This window comes from Channa argus, chromosome 6, assembly GCF_033026475.1.
Source record: "Channa argus isolate prfri chromosome 6, Channa argus male v1.0, whole genome shotgun sequence".
Lineage (NCBI taxonomy): Eukaryota > Metazoa > Chordata > Actinopteri > Anabantiformes > Channidae > Channa > Channa argus.
In genome coordinates this window covers 17,272,327-17,291,904 of record NC_090202.1, presented here as the reverse complement: position 1 = coordinate 17,291,904, position 19,578 = coordinate 17,272,327, and the positions used below count along the sequence as shown (strand labels likewise).

General features: G+C 39.6%; 1 protein-coding gene across 1 annotated transcript; it reads right to left on the bottom strand.

Moving 5' to 3' along the window:
• Positions 1-548: 548 nt before the first annotated feature.
• kcnj5 (potassium inwardly rectifying channel subfamily J member 5) lies at positions 549-19,187 on the bottom strand. The gene is made up of 4 exons (XM_067506764.1): positions 18,790-19,187; positions 9,979-10,061; positions 6,695-7,568; positions 549-1,160 (listed from the first exon to the last, which is right to left on the bottom strand). The coding sequence occupies exons 2-4, from the start codon at positions 10,039-10,041 to the stop codon at positions 775-777; spliced, it is 1,323 nt and encodes a 440-aa protein (XP_067362865.1). The 5' UTR covers positions 10,042-10,061; positions 18,790-19,187; the 3' UTR covers positions 549-774.
• Between the last annotated feature and the right edge of the window lie 391 nt (positions 19,188-19,578).

The following is a 19,578-nucleotide window of genomic DNA, read 5'->3' as shown; positions in this document are numbered from 1 at the left end:
GTAGAACTTATAACGTACGTAATCAAAATTCGAAAATAAATATAAAATGAGGTACCATCTAGCCCCTTCTGGGTCAAAACCCCTTGTGTGCTAGCAAGACAGTCAGACACAAACAATAATAGTATGATTGACAGCATGGGAAAGGAATGAGGAAAGAATCTCCCCCACACACCTACACACACACACATACACATTCACACACAAAAATCAATAAAAAGGTTTTATTACAACCTAATAGCTGCTGCCAAACACATTAGCTGAATTATGAAACTAATACTCTGCATCCAGTAAATGAAGGTCGTTCAACACACTCAAAAATGAGAAAATTAGAGTATCCATAATAAGCCCATGGTACTCAGTAATGGCTACCAGCTTGAGCTCAAGTTTACATTATAGAGCTCAAGCTGTTACAGTAGTAAGTGGTTGTTATGATTATAAAAAGATAATCTGAACCACCAACCTTTAAAGTGTGTATCTATCGATCTATCTATCTATCTTTATACATATATATATTCATACATATATATATATATATATATATATATATATATACACACACATACTGCACGTGTGTGTGTACTTGTGTCTACAAAACCAATCTATACTATAGATTGACAATCTACTAGAGAAGTATTGCATGTGTTGGGTACTGGAGACAAAAGTCTTGTGTCCCAAAGCATTGTAATGGAAAAAGCTGGCCAGTTACTAAATTAAGCATTATATTGTCCTGTCCTCTTGTCCAGACTTTATTGGGTTTTTAGCTGATGTTTCCAATCACTCTGGCAGTCCATCAGCAAGGGGTGGCTCCTCTAAAGCAGCAGCTGGGCCATTAGTCTCTCCCCTGTCACCCCCTGAATCTCTCTCCTCCGTGTCCTCCTCCGGACTTAGTGGGCCCTGTTTGGAAAGGCGGTTTATGGGGTCAAATGTATGCATTTTAAGCTCAGGACTGAGAAGCGAAAGCTGAGGCAAAAGTGCTTCCTCTCGAAGCTTAGCAGCAAGCTCCTTGGCGCTGCACGTGGGTGTGTTGGTCTCATAGACATCGTGGAAGTTGTTGTAGTCCACCTCATAGAAGCCCTTCTCCAGAGAGAGAACCGGTGTAAAGCGGTAACCCCACAGTACCTCTGTGTCCAGATAGGAACTCCGTGCTTGACATGTCATCCCTGTCACGGTTAAAGAAAGTCCACATGCAAACAAAGACACACACACACAGATGCAGGCAAACACCCAATCAAAGTGGACAGACAAAAGACACACAGTAATGGAGAAAAGTAAAGAGAGACGGCATCATTAATGATTATACAGGAAATACACATGTAAAGGAAATTACAGTACAGTACAATACAGTGCCTTCTTTAAAACTTTAGTGTGTGAAACCAGTGAGCCTGGAAATCCCAGTGATATAAGTTTTTTGTTTGTTTTTGTAAGAGCTGGTACATATGCCAATGAGATGTGTGATGCCAGTAAGAAGAAAAGAACACATTTGGCAAGTTCAGTGAAGATTGAAAAGCCCTTCTTAATTGTACTGTACTGAAAATGCAGAACATACAGCTTTATTTAATTATTAATATTAACTGCATTGGTAGTCTGAGATGCACATTTTGACATATTACACAAAATCACAGGTTTAGTGGAAACAGTGCAAGTAAGCTGTTCTCTCTGGTGTATTCATCCTTATCATACTGTACACACCATATGATTCAACATATGATTTGAAAAATCGTGTGCTGAATATTGATATATTCCAACAAATCAATTTTTGATTTGAAGAGAAAATCTATGAAGAAATGGAGCCAAATACAGAGCTAGCATCCAGCCCTACATACTCCCATGCAGGTGTTTCACGTTTAACTCAAACACTCAACCTTAAAAAGTGTCCACGGGCTAAGCGAGCCATTAGCTATCTGTCAGCCATCTAACTACAGGAGGGGGAGTGTGTGGTACTCAAAAGGCACATTTTGGATAGGGTATCGCTTTAAACTGCATCCGACTCTCTCACCCAGCTGTTCAGTTATGTAAGATGCTGTTTCACTTATACTTATGCAGTTATCCATAACATTGCCCATAACACAACCGAATGTGCTCTAAAATAGATGTAGATGCTAAATTGATATGGTGCCTTATGTCACAGTGAGAAGAAGAGCTTATGCTTCTTTTCTTCAGCTTTGACCTCTGCATTAGTGGCTTAGTTTCTGCATTTAACTTGTGACAGGTTTGTTTCTGTATTTCTGTAACAAGATTATCAATACAGCATTTTTCAGCTCATAATAGAAAGGGTTTCCATAGTGTCGAATAAGGGCTTTGACATGTTGTTTGATGCGTTGATCTTAAATTTGTTTGAGTTTGGCTGATGCAGTTAAAGTCCATAAGAGTGCAAAAATAAATTTAAATCTGTATGCTGTATGAGATGGCCCATATATTTTCCCACCTTGAATGGTTACAGAGATTCTGAAATACAATCTGACAGCTTTGCCAGATTTAAGACCACTCGATGATATATTATATATTGTTTTGACAGTCAACAACAAAACAATCTTTTACTACCTTCTCTTCTTTCTAAAGTAACTGTAGATGGTTATGAGTTGAGCAGGATAAGTTCGAAAAAAGCCAGAAATTGCATGCCAGTGCTCACACATACACAAATGTCTCCTCTTTTTTACATACGATCCAGAAAACCACACAAACATCAACAGACATCATACTGTCAGAACCACTGACCCTATGGAACAGGAAAACACAATGAAATAGATGATGTCACAGGAAAAACCTTTATAGCCTTGAATGTTAAGATCACACAAACACTACAGTTTGTCATGTCTATCTGATAAACTTGTATTCAGATGTGTTTATGTGCTTCACAGCTTTACAGATTAAAACAAGCAAGCGGTCTCAGAAAATCAGTTGCCTACTTAAAGATGTTTATATTTACTCTTTTCACGGTAACTATGGCTTTTTACAGCAGCCATGGTCCTATCCTATGGTTCTTGAAAGGCATAATGTTGATTCTTCTTGCATAAGAAAGCTATAGTTGGTGTTTTTAACATAATAAAACTGTTCATACTGTACAACCAAGCATCACCAAAACAATCAGAGCAGCCAGAACACTTTTCAAGTGAAATGTAGCAGACAACAAAATTAAACGCAAGTAAAGAACTGGTAGATCAAATCACTCCACTGCAGCTCAGGAGAGGAGAAAATGGTGAAACAGAATTAATGTGTCATGCAGAACATGCAGAACGCTGTTGAACCAAAGAAAATCACAATTAATGATACAAACTTTTAAATATAAGATGTCAGATTTGACCTATGGAAGCTGGGACAGTCATTTGTATTTTTCATCTCGAGAAAATAAGAAAAATTACCACGTTACCACGAGAAAACAAAGTTGTTATCCCGAGATAATGAAATAAATATGCCTTTATCACAAGATAACGGCACAAATAATATAACCTTTCTCAGCTTCCGTACTATACCAACATTAAGGAAATATACAGCTTGTTCAAAGAAACTAAACTTAACCTTTAATGTTATAGTTTCTTCTTTTCCTTTCGGCTGTTCCCTTTCAGGGGTCACCACAGCGAATCATGTGCCTCCATCTAACCGTGTCCTCTGTATCCTCTTCTTTTACACCCACTAACTTCATGTCCTCTCTCCCTACATCCATAAATCTCCGCTTTGGTCTTCCTCTAGACCTCCTGGCTGTCAGCTCCAACCTCAGCATCCTTCTACCGATATATTCACGATCTCTCATCTGTACATGTCCAAACCACCTAAATCTGGCCTCTCTCTTTATCTCCAAAACATCTAACATGAGCTGTCCCTCTGACGTCCTCATTCCTGATCCTGTCCATCATCGTCACTCCCAAAGAGAACCGCAACATCTTAAGCTCTGCTACCTTCAGCTCTGCCTCTTGTCTTTTCTTCAGTGCCACTGTCTCTATGCTGAACAACATCGCTGGTCTCAGCTCCGTCTTAAAAATCTTTCCTTTCATTCTCGCTGATACTCTTTTATCACACAACACACCTGACACTTTTCTCCACCCGTTCCAACCTGCCTGCACTCGCCCCTTCAACTCTTTTCCACACTCTCCGTTGTTCTGAACCGTTGACCCTAAATACTTGAAGTCCTGCACCTTCATCACCTCTGCTCCCTGTAACCTCACAGTTCCAACTTGGTCCCTCTCATTCACACATGTATTCTGTCTTACTGCGGCTAAGCTTCATTCCTCTGTTTTCCAGAGCAGACCTCTACCTTTCTGCAAACATCATAGTCCACGGAGATTCCTGTCTAACCTCTGCTGTCAGCCTGTCCATCACCAGAGCAAAATAGAAGGAGCTCAGAGCTTATGCTTGATGCAGACCCACCTCCACCTTGAACTCCTCTGTAGACCTCACCACATCCTGCACCACTCTAACATACTTCTCAGCCACATTCACAATACACTCTCCCCTAACAATACTTTGCACTTACTGATCTCTTTCAAATTACAATGTTGACATAAGGTGTAGTCCACCTGAGTTATTCTACCTACCACTTCTCACAAGATTTTGATTTCTACTGGGAGCGCTACTAACTTTAATATGGCTTTAATAATAGTTTCAGGATCCCGCTATGATGCATGCTGCCTTACTGGGTAAATAAAAAATAGGCCATCATAAATGTGAAACATAAAGTGTTTTATCTGTAAACTATTCAGTAAAGGAGCCATCTTTGTTTGTGACAAGCCAATAGCAAGGTTAGAGGATATATGTTATATTGTAGCATAGCATGGAAACATTTGAGAAACGATTTGCCGTCCAAAAACAGAAGCACTAATAAACTAGAGTATAAAAATAGAAATAAAAATGCTTGGACAACTTTAAGACCTGGGCAGCAGAGAATGTAAGAAAATAGGGAAAAAACATGTTATATTGTGATATCCCTGCCACAGAGCAAGAGAAAGGTCAACACCTTAAATTGCAATGAAAAGCTAACATTTGACAACAGATTATCAGCAGTTTGATTGTTGCCTGAAAAATATGCCCATTGCTGCTTCTCTCTGTTTTTCCGGATTTTCTCAGAAATTTGCAAACAAACTACAGACTACAGACACTATTGTGCATGTAACAACAAAACTGATGCCAAATGCTGTATGAATTCTGAGAAATTGGATAAAGCATATTTTATACATAAATAAAAATCACAGACAATAAAAGAAATAAAAACTTAGTTTGTTGTCGGCAACACTGACACACATGACTGGGCTTCCGGCACAACAAAAGAGGTCCCAGAAACGTTACAATAAATTGCAGCATAATCCAAGTGTTATAGTTTCAGTTGGTGGCTTTATGGTTGAAATATATGGGACAACATGCAGGGAAAGTACATAAACATCACTATTCTCGTGATCCCTCAGCTAACTGTAGACAGCTGTGATGACAGGGAATTTGGTTTAGTTGTTAATTTGGCACATTTTGCAGTTTTTACATTTTCCATATACTGTTCAAAAATTCTTAACAATCTTGAGAGGTTAGACAAACAGTGGTCAGTTTTAGTGGTGAGTATATTAAACTGAGCAACACAAAACCAAATTGCACTTTTAAGTTAATAGTCGCTATGCATTATTTACAGTCCTTTTACTTATATTTCCTGTCTCAAACTGTACAGTTTTAAACATTAAGCTTACAGCTGTATGACCAGGAAGCATGATGAATTAAAAAAACAAAAAACAAAATTGAATTAGAGATGAAATGTTTGGATTCATGCAAAGACATGTCTGCTTACATTAGGGAGCTTGGTGGTTTGTTTGTTTGCTTTTTAAAAAGTAGTTCCTCAAGTAAATCCAAACATGTCACAAGTACTAAAGCAAATGATTTCTAATAAGGTCAATTTGGATATTGGTTGTATTTAAACGAAAGCAAATAAACATTTTTAAATAATACCTGATTTAGCCAATATACAGAAAACTAATTATGTCAAATAAAATTAACAGCTAACAATGCCATTTTTCCTTGTTAGACATTTTTTAATCGAGTGTTTCTAAATGTCCCAGCATCCAAACATAATGTACTTTTATCTCATATTGATTGTTGAGATGAAGATTTTTCTTTTTCCCCCATTGCTGTGAATTAACAATGAGGAAACAAACAAACACCTTGTGACAACTGCCTCATGCAAATAACCAGCATAGAGCACTGTTCAGGGCTCCTTGACCTTTAACAAGTACACAGAGCAGTGGTGTGGGTAGCTACACTTCATTCATTTAGAACAAAACAATATCAAAGATATAACCATGGTTTAACAACAGTAAAATGCGGGATGCTGTGAGTACAGAGAAACATTTACCAGACACTTGTAGCCTGATCACCTTTGAATCGTCTGTCTCAGCTGAAATAACAAATACTTGGAAATGTGTGGAAGTCATTTGCTGATGAAGACAGAATTGTAATGGCAGCGGTTTAGTTTTTATGATATCAATCACATATGTATTCATTAATATGAAAATGTGCACTAGCTTTGACCTAAAATTGATTAATATTATGTACGCCTCTCTTACTCGATTATCTGTTCATTTTAACCTCCATGTCTCTCCATCCATTACAATTTACCTTTTTTTGCCTTAAACACTACTTACAAATTAGCACTCCTGATTCTCATCTACTATATTTTATCTATGTGCTGTCAAATCCACCCCCCCCCCCCCCCCCCCCTTTGTACCTGTAGCCTCCACCATGCCCTCAAGGATGACCACGATCTCAAATTCCTCCTTCTCCATTTGTGTCAGTGACATCTCCCAGAATGGACTCTTCTCATTGATCTCATGGGAGATGATAAGCGGGGACACCAGAAACAACCGGTCGTCTCCTGTATCGAAGCCGATGTTGATGTCCGTCTGGTTGAGTGGGATAAACTCCCCCTCCTTGGTCTGCTGTGAGCGGATCAGCTTCGCTCTGATTGATGCCTCCACAATGTGAGAGTTCCTCAGGTCCCCCACACGAAACATCAGGCACATCTTGTTGTCTCGAACTGATATGACAGCATTATGTGAAAACATGAGTGTCTCGGCACGGTTCTTTGGCTGTGAGATCTTGACAAACATGCAGCCCACCATCATGGCATTGACAATGGATCCCAAGATGGCCTGCACCAAAAGCAGTATGATACCTTCAGGACATTTTTCTGTGATTACACGATACCCATACCCAATGGTGGTCTCTGTTTCAATAGAGAAGAGGAAGGCTGAGACAAAACTGTTGAGGTTCTCTACACAAGGGGTCCAGCCCTCCTCGTCTGCATGCACCAGATCGCCACGGATGAGTGCAATCAGCCACCATAGAAAGCCAAAGAAAAGCCAGTTGACTACATAAACAAGTGTGAAAATGAAAAAACTAAGGCGCCATCGTAGGTCCACCAGCGTAGTGAACAAGTCACTGAAATAACGGTAGGTCTCTTGAACATTTCCATGATGGACATTGCACTTGCCATCCTTCTGTACGTATCTTTGACGTGGTTTTTTTACCGGGTCGGAAATCAAGTGGGTTCGCTCTGTGGAGATCTGTGCCTCCCGCAAGTGTTTTGGAAGCTTCTTCACCTATGAAGAAGAGGCAAAATAAAAAAGAACAAGGCAAGGTCAAATAGCTGGACTGTAAGAAAGCACACATTTAGCAATTAGGCTTTTACTCCAGGTGGGCTTACTTTTCACTAGCTAATGCGGTAAGTTGTAGTTTTGTAGTGAAATTTGAGATAGATACTATGTTCTAACCTTATCATTCAGATTTAATTTTTTCTGTTCTGCTGGTGGAGAGGCTAATAAAATTATTAGCTGTTATAAGTCAGTGCTCTGTGCTGTTCCTCAATGACATTGTCAGTATCTGTATACGGTTGGCAAAGGACAAAGAGGAATAGAGAGTAAGGAGACAACAAGAACACAAGGATGCCCAGGTCTTTGTCTTTGTTGGCTCAACTCCAGTGAGTCGATCTGGCTCCACAGCTGTGCCCTGCCTCTCTCTCTTTACCCTGTGCCCCCTTGCTTTCCACCCTGTGGGACAATGTCAGGCCCGGATAGGAACTGATCTTCCATTCTTCTCCAACAGAACCTTAGTTTTTAAAAAACTGGCACAACTGCCTGGACAAACATTTCACTTATCTATAAAGAGTCATCATCACATGTATGTAGGACTCAGTTTAGGTGCACATATGGTTAGAAAAATAAACGAATGCCTCACGTTTTGGCAATGTATAGCTGCAGGGGCTGCATACAGTGTGTCCAGCTGCTTAGCCCTTTCAATGGACAGACACACTATTAAAATGATTCAACCCCCTTGAGAGACATACTTTAAAAGGATCAATTGTGTGTTGGTATCACACTGACACTACCTGAGTTACCAACTGAAATGCATTGTGTTGAGACAGGAAAACATCTCATGTGCCCTCTGAATCTATCACTGCTAATCGGACACCTGCGATCCATCTCTCCCCAGAGTTGTGCTCACATCACCGGGGAAAGGTACATCCTACTGTGCCTACGCTGACTACCCCTCTGCTCTGACAAAGACAATCACTCCCACACTTCAGCCAGGGAAGGACATAATCTAAGGCAATAGAATTTCCTTGCAGTGCTTTCGATTTTAAAGCCTGCACAATCTGTCAGACAGGTTTATTCAAGGTGGTTTCATTATATCAGATTCTGTTTTAATGCTATCCTGTGTGTATCCACACTCAGTCAGACCTGGATGGATTGAGTTTATAGATTGATTCAAAGTGATCCCTGTTTGAAGAACAGGTTGACAAAGAATTGAAAGACAATTCGTATTGAGCCACACTGCAATTAGTGGCTTGATGACATAGTATTCACTAAATGTCAGTGGGTTCATTTATTACAGGCTGCTCAAGGATATATCTGGCTGTATGTGCATATTTGCAGTCACTGGCTGCTTCATTGGGTACACCTTTTATCATCTAATGCAATCCAATACAGCAGCTCTGCCATGAATTCTACTATTACATGGTCTGTTTAAACTGCCAAAAAGGTGATAAAATGAGTGTGTGTTTAGCAATGAGCTCATAGTGGGTGGTGGAGATACATAAAAGCAACTACTACACTAACTGACTAGATTGTCAGTAGAAAGTTTAACTATAAGAAAAAACAGATTGACTTGAAGTCAGAGAGAGAGACTCACAAACCTTAGTTAAACGTATTACTGACAAGATTAGTCGATCTGGTACTTGTCTTTAGACTGTTGCTAATCACTACTACACTGCTGTTGGGATGAAAGACAGCCGAAATCAGCCCATTAATTTTCACACTTTGGGCTGTGGCTAATGGCGTGATAGATGAAGCCGTCACAAGTGGTGACACCCAATCTTTGGTAGTCAGTTTGGTCCCTGGAGGTGATGGTCCATAAACAAATTCATTAGTTCTTTGTGTGGCAGTAGTAAGTGGTGGGTGTTTTCTCCCATTGAGTTTTTCTGGCTGCGCTTGGCTAGACAAGATAAGTTCCAAACAACTGAGGAACATGACAGATAACTAGTACAGTTCAACCACCCATTACCGGGACAGAGTACAGTGCTTCCCTTTATTTCCCAATCTCCATTGCCAAGTAAACTGAACTGCAGTATACAGTAATTATCATAAGTACAGTATTGTGTAATTCTGATTCGTATATACTGTGCAGTTTGGTTATGCGTTGTATGGCTTGATCTGTGCTGCTTTTTAAATCCATAAAGGATTATTCAGCATATCTAGTGTATGCCTAACAACCTTTTTATCCTCTTCATTCCCACTATTCTTGAAAGCCATCTGTCTGATTTTCTGTCTCACAACACACCACAGTAGCTTTGTCCCTGTTAATCATTCCCATCTTTTTTATGTTTTCCATCTGTTTTTCTTCCCCTGCTCTTACTCTCATATTCATCTCTCTCATGTACAGTATAATGCTCTCTTCCCCGTTGTGGAAGACAGTAAGGATCAGTGTTTGACCTGCAGTTGTGGTGCAGATTACCTGTGCAGATGTGACTCCTATCTCCATGTTGTGGTCCATTAGGACTTGAGAATCTCCTGCCATTCTCAGCTGGAGCTCCACACCTGTAGATTATAAGAAAGTACATAAAATAAATAGATAAACTGTAAACATGCATACAGTCCTCTTCAAAGTGTTGTAACATCAAGGCCAATGTATGTTTTTTTGGTTTAGCATCAAGTGTAGCATCAGTGGAAGGTAACAATTTTAGCATATCATTTAATTGTATATACATCTGTGTTAAATGTTAAATGATACAGAGTAAAACACCTTGTAAAGCAGATGTCAGATGAGATTGTCATTAAGATTTTCTGTTGGCAAAAGTACCGGAAGATGTAACTGTGAGATCAATATTTCAAACAATAAAAAGTTCTAAAGTGCTCTCAGTTTTAGCCTTGGGTTTTATCACTGAAGATTGTATTTGATGTTAAAAGGGGATAAATCAAAATGAAACCTGGGAGTTGTCTGTGGGAGAAAAGCATGCCATATTGAATCTGACAAAAGAGGAAAAAATAATCAAAGGCATTGCAAAAATATTGGACATAGCCAATACAACAATTTGCAATGTCCTGAAAAAGAACAAAACCATTTCTGCAGTGAGCAAAACACACAGAACAGGTTGTCAGAGGAAAACAACAACAACAACAGCTAAAATCAGAAGCATTGTGAGAGCTGTGAACAAAGACCCAAAAAATAACAGTCACTGACATCAACAACAAAATAAGTTCGGAGATTGCATGGAGACATTTTATCTGCAAATTTACAGAGAAATGCATCAAAACCAACAGCTGGGTGATGCCAGTTAGACACAGGCTGAATCCAGCTGTAAATAAAGGATTTGCAATAGATTTTATTTATCTGTTCCCATTTTGCTCATCTGTAAAATTAAATTATCTATAACATCAGTTCTGAACTTTCGTCTACCTCTTTATCCTAAACCCACGGATCTTCAGTGTTCAACTAAAACTAATGAACAGGCCTGTATTTGCAGTTTGATGGATTTCACTAACATTTGCATTGAAACCTGCAATTATTGATCACCAAGATAAACTAAAAAAGAGAAAATAATGGACAGCACATCCTACACACATTTACAAACTTTGTTCATTAGTCCTTTCACCTATTTAAAACAAACTCTTTTTGAAAAGGACATATGTTATGTCTACACTGATGATGTTAAGTTGATGTATAGTGCGACGTACCTCCCCCAGGGTTAATATATTTGTGTAATTTTTAATAAGTCAGTATTTGCCACCTGGTGTAATTACAACACACCACCTAAAAGGGATGTTTGAACCAAAACCATAACAACACATATTGTAAACATTAAAATGCTGATTAATATTTAGAGTTCAATTTGAACAGTATTAAAACTCAGCATACTGTATATGGTACAAAATACTTAAAACATTGAGTTAATGACTAGAGAACAGAGCTGTGTAATAAACGTACATGCTGCATGTTGTGTGTACAAAGTGTACACATATCAAATAATGAATGTGGATGATGCAGGTGCAGATGAAGTAAAGAATAGTCTGTTAACATCACATGGGAGATTACCTAGTGTCCACTGTTGGCTAATTTGCCTGTACAATTAAACAGGCACAGCTGCAGCATTTTTAACAGCATTATTTTCCCAAAGAGCAGCCTTGTCATTACCAGCATCACCAGTTGCTTTGGCTACATGTGCCCACATGCAGGCAAATTAATGCACAGAGACAACGTCCGTCGTAAACACACTGCTCACACACAGGCCCGCCACGACAGTATCATCTTTCAGATCAGGGGCAGTGATTTCTTTCTTAATCAGCTGGGGACAGAGAAATGAGGGTTTGTTTTCACGTATGACCCAGTTGCCGCTGCTAAGTTACATCTTAATCTTACATCATCTTGGGGTTGTTTTTAGCAACACTGGAGGGACTTTGTGATGTGCTGACAGTGTTCAATTAATGTGATGTGAATTAGTATTTGAGTATTTCTCTGCTCTTAACTTGTATGCCATATTTTTAAACATCTGTGATGTGAGTTTTAAAGTGACAGGAGAAGTACAAACGAAGTACCTACAGCATGTCCTGAATTATGTGGGATTTAATTACAGCCACTGCTATAGTTCTAGGAGTGTGGGTGTGAGTGTATTGAGGAAATCTCAGATAAAGTCCTAATTTTAGAACCAGCTTTCAACACCTTTGGATCTCTAACTTAAAGAGCCCTTGGATGTAATTTGAAAATCAACTACTTTTAATTTAAAGAAGGAAAAACTTATGCATAGGACCTTATAACCAACTAAGCAAAAAGTAAAGTAACGAGTAAATTGCTTTTTCTGTTTTTTCCTGACCTTGACAACATATGACATCGCATCATCATGTGTCTTTACTCTATTTGATTGCTCACAAGCAAAGGCGAGAGTAGAGAAGTGAAAGGACCACGTCAAAAATCAGATCCACACAGGAATGTAGTGTTGACATTGATGGTCCAAAGCAAAGGGCAGAGTGACGTGACAGGCATTTGAACAGGGGGAAGAAAGACAGACAGACAGACAGACAGACAGACAGACAGATAGATAGCAGAGGCGTTGGACACACACAAACCTTCCGACAAAACCTTACTGAATACATTAAAGGGGTTGCAAGGTCTGACTCATTTTAGGTTTTCTCATGAATTAAACATGACTCCCTGGTGATTTGTGAACTGCAGACGCGTATATTTTCAGATAGGGTGTGATTGCGGTGGCTGTTCACAGCAGCAGCGGACTCAACAAGTCCAAATGAGAGGTGTTCGAACATGGATAGCAGCTAGGGTGTTTTATCTTGGCGCTTTAAGAGGGTAACAAGCATTTATCTTGTTGCAGAGAGAGAATGACAGAATGCTTTGGCTGAATTGTATTTGTGTCCTGATAACAAGAGCACTCATCTATTGTGCTTAAAGATGCGGTATATTACTAAACCAGGGAAAATGCTTCCTAAGGGATATCTACAGTACATATGTTTTTCTTATTTTCTGTTGCTGCATGCGATGAACAAAAATCTTTACAGAGCACAGCAGGATGTACCTTTTCCTCCCTTAGAACCTGTGATGAACTTCGGTATTTTCCCCTAGGCCTGCATTGAAGTATATAGCACCTGCTTCGTGATTCAATTTTCTACATTTTCAAAACTTTAGAAACCTTTTTTATCAGCTCTTTGTGTAGTTCTTAAAAGTGAGAACTTACTTAGCAAAATGTGGTTTTATATCAATTCTAATCACATCTCTAATAAACGTCCCTGCAAAAAAAATGAATAACATGAACATGAATAACATTTTTCACTACAACAAAATTGTAAACGGTTTAATTTCGTAAACTGCTTTTTATTTACATTCATACATGGGTAATTAATTAGGCTTTTGTACTCCATGGAGGAATATTGTTTCCTGCTTAAACTTTGTAGAGATGTGCTCGCTTTGCAGATATGGAAGTGGCAGGTTGCAGGTTTCAGGTGCAAGGTATGCATCTCCAAATTGTTAATGTCTAAAGAATAAAAATCAGCAGTATTTTATATGCATCTAACATACTGTATATGCATTTCAGGCTCTAGTGCTTATGTTTTCATAGGTTTGCTTTTATAGTAGGTTGTACCTCTCTGCTGCTGAGCTTGACAAGGTTACAAATGGCAGAAAGATGTTGCAAACTCAGCAGTATCATTTATAATACAACTTATTAGTGGGAACTCATCCATGTATTTGAGGTCACAACGCACAATTTTCTGTCAGCTCATCAAATCCAATGCTGATGCAGGAGGCAGAAAAAAGGCACAAAAAAAGGTGAAAGAAGAAAAAACACTTACAAGGGAAAAGGAAAAGTTGCAGCAGTGTTGAGCTTTAAACAATATTGAAACAGCAGCTCTATTCACTGAACTACATCAGATAGATATACACACAGGTAGAGTTCTTTCAGCTGCCCTGCCCTCTCTGTTCCTTAGCCATTGGAGTGATAGAACTTTCTATTCCCTACTCTCCTTTAGTTCTCCCCTGAGTGAAAGCAAAGAGTCATGGTTACTGGACCTGTCACGATTATGTCCCAGGCTAAGATTGGCCCCAAAATAACATGGCTTCATCCTTATCTCTGCTCACTTATGACACTTTGAGGTCAGACGGGTCAAATGACTAAAAATGTCCCCAGCTAGCTTTGGCTCCAGGGCCAGCAAAACCAAGAAGTCACACACACACACAAAGCACACACAAAGTTCATACCGTTCCTCCCTCCCTTCCATTTTCCATTATGCCCCGTAGTGAGCTGAGTGTCTTCACTTGTGTCCTTCTCATGGGTGACCTTCTCTGGACTGACACTGCTGCACTGCATGTTCGATTCACACTTGAAAAACAATTTGCTAATGATATGTCTCTCTCTCAGACACACGAGCACATACAAACAGGCAGTCCCTTCCTCTCACTGTTCTACATTTAGTCTCCCTACTACAGTACATTGTAAAGACATCCTTGATAGAAAGGAGAGTTGTTAAATCCAACAATACAATACCTATTGGTTTGCTGCATGTTTTCAGGTCTGCCTCTCTCCTCCACTGAGGTTATTATTATTATATTATAAATGTTGCTGAAGTGGAAGTGGTGTCTAAACCCATGACCTGCAATAAGCTACAATACACCCTTTTCAGTCAAGCTGGCCTCAAATGTAAAAGTGATGAATAGAGACATGAGATTTGTGGGGTTGGATGGGTCGGCATGTTCTCCAATGCCTTCTTCTCTGTGTCAGACATTTCTGTCAAGCTCTTACTGTGATTTATGGCTTTAGGACCAAGATCTGCTTTGCCACTGCTCTGTGTTTGATTCCTAAGCAAAACACTAATTGGAAAGAAGGTATGTAGTGACAATTAATAAATGCAAACAGCAATACGTACAGTATCAATTAAAAGTAATATTATTACAAATTAATTGATTCATGGATCATAATTGATCTTTTTATTGTGCCTCAAACATGATCCTACTGTAATGGTCGTGGCTCATTAATCTCCTACTTCACCTCACTGTAGAGGACAAGGGAGGATGGGAGATTATGAGCAGGGCAGGGTGGGGCTGCAAAGCCAAGCAGTGGATGGCAAATCCTAGAGGAGCAAAAGGTCAAACGGTCTTGATTGTAATTCCTGACATGCATCATCGTGTCCCCACGCTCGTCCCTTTGAGGAGCCTCCTTCTCTATAGTCAGCACATACCAAGTCAGAATTAAATGAGATTATTATCCCACAGTTGCATGTTAAAAATTCACACAAGAGCTTGTTTGGAATAGTAGCTGACTAACACACCCCCTGCTATGTGCAGTTTCTGTCAAAGCATCCTTAAGTGATGGGCTTAAACCTCTACTGCTGACAGCAAATGTGAATGAGTCTTAGCTGCTTAAATGTAAAACAAGTCGGTGTTGAAGAAAATGTGCAGCAATACATGTGCATGAAACAAATGCATGAAGCAAAAATAAACATGTGCAATCATTCAGGATTTATTGACCTATCGTTGTCATCTGTGCTAATGAGCTGCCAAAAGTGCTTGAAAAAGTGGAGATGTGCTTCACTTGGGGAATAGATGCTCATGTTTCTTCAAATCTTACTTTAAACCTGCAAAAACTTCTTTCCATGTGTAAGGTACGCCTAGATATGTTTACTTCTTACATATTTATGATACTCTGATTATTCTTGAATTTTAATTGTGTGTGAAGCTAAATGGCCTTTATTTATTTTATTTAAATCAAATTGTAAATGATCTTCACTAAACGTTTTTTTATTTAATTGATACCCAAAGCACTTTTACACTGCTTCTCATGCACCCATTTGCATTCACACTCAGACACAAACACTGGCAAGTGTGGGAATCTTGCACTAGGACACATCAACATATGACAGGACGAGCCAGAAATCAAACCAACAACCCTGGGATTTTTGTATTAAAGTATTTATAAGCATGTGTACTAAATATTTTACCAAAACAACTGAACCTAGCTCAATAACATTAGCTAGTTTGGTCTGCTCCGAAGGCTTATCAGCTGAACACTGCAGTTGTGCCATGATCTGCTTGCTTAACAAAGGAGTCCTCATTAAAAAAATTTACTCATGAATAGTAGGAGTGATACTCTTAGTACTAATTAAAGTCTGGATTAGCCCCACTGGATAAGTCAGAAGCAGGCCAATGTAAAACATCCATTACAGACAACATAATAGGGTGCTGACAGAAAGATACTGTACAGATGAGACATTTAAAATGTTCTACGAATATTCCATGAAGGCTAACTTTGATCTTTTTCATATTTTAATCAGTCTTCATGCAGACACTAAATTTTTGTCTGTCAGTCGGCAGCCTGGATCTGCGTCTTCATCTCTGCTCTAGACCTGTGTTGTTGTCCAAAGAATAACTAAAAAAATAAAGCCCACATTAGCTACACTGTTAAGTTTTCCTTCATTCCTAAAAAAATGTTTTGGAGAAATGTTTGCAAATGTTGCCCCAACTTGCAATAATTCAACTTGGAGACATTTGTGGTCTAAGAGACACATAGATACATCCTCTGAGAGCCAGTTAATGTAGACATGCATGTTATTACACTTCATATAGTCTTACAGTCTTACATCAGTTCCCTCCAACCTACCACTTGAATGGTATCATTGTTGCAGATGAGCTCACTGACAGACATCAAACACAAGGTGAACTGGCAAAACCAGCTATTTTTACTTATTTGTTGATAGTTTTCTCGAGACAGAAGCCAGGAAACTTTATTTTCTGCCCCTATACCTATGATCTGAGACCGTGGCTGTGTATGTATGTTTTCACTTGCTTTTCTTTACACTTTTGCTGCTGTACTGACTGTACACTGTATCAACTGCATGTGTGACTGTGGGAGAAATGTATGCACTGTAAAGTCAGTGGCAAACCAGTGAGTGGATGGTACCATTAATCTGACACTTTCAAGCACATTGAACACTAAAGCTCGAATTTGCATTTGTTATGGACTTATGAAGCCATAAATAGACCAAATGTATGCTGTCTATCCATTTCATGCAAATGTCAAGAGTTTGGCTTGTATCATATATGGTATACAAAGTGCAAGGCTAAGACTTTTAAATGATAGACAAAGAATAACAACTAATACTTTAAACAAACAAACTAAAAAACCTTTACGCCTGGCTTAGCTCTTGACACAAATGCGCTGCTGCGGCATTTGAGAATGTGTATTTGCTGAAAGTACAGAGCACTGTCCACATTCCCAAGAGACACAAGGTCTTGACTAAATAAACAGATCCAATTAATAATTCACAGGGTCTTCTCTTCTGAGTGTCTCTTCTGATCCTACTGAGAATTACTCGTGCTCTTTGCACTATTTTGTTCACTTGTTATACAGATCAGGCCATCATAACTGAGCGGGAGAGGAGCAAGGTATGCTGAGGTGTAGCTGCAATAAGGCCATCTATCAAAAACCGTAACATTTGCACTTCCGGATTTTTTTTTGAAACAGCCAACCAGACTTCAACAAGCTGCGAACAGGGTCATGGTATATTAAAGCGCAGTTATAAAAGTGGCTTGAAATACAGCAAATTGGTTTTGTGGCAAAGCTATTAAGGAATCCTTCTGTCATCCCTTTCCATCAGCAGAGATGACTCAGGTTTAGTTATCCCTCCTCAGTGCGCTACGGAACAAATATTCTTTAAAAATGATGATTGAGTTCACACACTGCCTTGATGCTGTCTCCCTGATGAGACAATACCAAGCAGAAGCTTTGGGAAAACTGTGCTCTATTAATGTGGCTGCTAAGCTCACTGCATTGTCATCAAAGTTTTGCATCGTCAACTCTTGAGATCTCTTTCCTGCAGACTGCGCTAAACTGGAACTACAGTGAGGAAGAAATATTAGCGTACTTGAGAGATTAAAGCCAGCAGCCTTAATCCTCAGCCTTACAGAGATTTTGTCAAGAGAAAGAATGAAAATATATGGTTTGCTCTTTTGGGGTGGCCTATAGTGTAGTGATCATCACTATCCGGCATCTGTCACTTTATTTTTGTATCCACTGTTACTGAATGTTTAAGAATGTGTAAGGAGCTGAAACATGCTTTGGTGTGTGTTAGTTCAAAGCCCACTCCTCCACACACACATGGGATTACAATGACACAGACTGATACATATTCACTCCAGGTTTGCTGCTGCTCCTGATCCTGCTCTGGCCATTGCTGCTGCTGCACTTGTGAAACTCCTGCATTGCACTGAGAAAACTACAGAATGGCACACGAGTATGCACAAACAGTAGGGCGCTGACAGGCTTTTCTCTACTTGCGTCACATTAATCCATTGCCTTTTTGATTACCCTGCCACGGGAAGAAGGTAATGCATGGTGATGATCTACGGTACATTTCTCTGCAGTGACATATGATGAATGAGGCAAGATGTGATGATAAAGGCTGTAGCCGATGAAGGAGGATAATGTTTTTCCCATCAACACTTTCCTTTTCCTGCTCATGCTCTTGAAGTGTCATACATTGTCTTCCCTTGCTATATGCCCTTGTGTTTGTAGCTATCTGACCATGATAGTTTTCAAGTAATACGCACTCTTTTTATTAGGCACTCTAGATGGGATTTGTAGCTGCTCTTTCAAACACATAATACAATCACAGCATGCAATGCTATCTACATACAAACTGAGATGAGGAAGCTTGGATGTGGTGGCACGGTCGTATCATGCATCGGCAGCTTTAAAACCACTTCTCTTTTGCCTTCCTCTCTCTGTCTCTTCCTCTGTTTTTTTCTTGATCAGCACTACACAAGGCTTACCTTAAGGTTTCTGCAGGAGTAGCTGGCAGACTCACTCCGAGGCATTTCACAGCAGCTCTTTTTCCCAGGACTGCACACTCGTTTCCTGGCTTTGTTCAATCAACAGCAGCCTCCCTGGTTCTCTCCTGCCATCCAGCTCCTTCTGCTCTTCACCGCTCTCTATCTACTACAGTGTGAGTGGGGGTCTGTCTGTGCATGTATGTGTGTGCGCGCGTGTGTGTGTGCGTGTGTGTAAGTGTGTGTGCGTGTGCATGTGTGAGAGAGACGGGGGAACACAGAAGAGAGAGGGAGGGGCAGAGTGGTTGAGAGAAGTGATGGAAAGGATGTAAACATACATTCCCTCTCTCTTGAATGCTCCATTCATCTCACTTTCACCCAGAAATTGGACCTCTTGTCTCAGGATTTGTCTTTTATAAGAGTGTATATGTTTATTTATGCCTATTTGCACATGCACATCTAGCACATGGCTCCGTGTCCAATGCTGCAAATGCAAGTACAGTAGGGTAGCAGTGGGAGGTAGGCAAAGAGAGATGAATGTATGTATGGGTGTGTATGTGTGTGTAGACGGAGTGCAGACAGGGAAAGAGCAATGGTGAAGAGGAGTGTGGTATAATCAGTTGCTCTAAAACTGCAGTTAAAGAAATAGCCCTAAGGGCTTGAGGGAGATATAAAGTAGAAGCAAAGAGTCTTCGAAAAAAAAAAAAACACCGACCAAGAAAAAGCAGAGACACAAGAACATGGAAAAGAAATACTAGGAGCAAAGGAGCATTTACAAATAAAAAGCAGTCA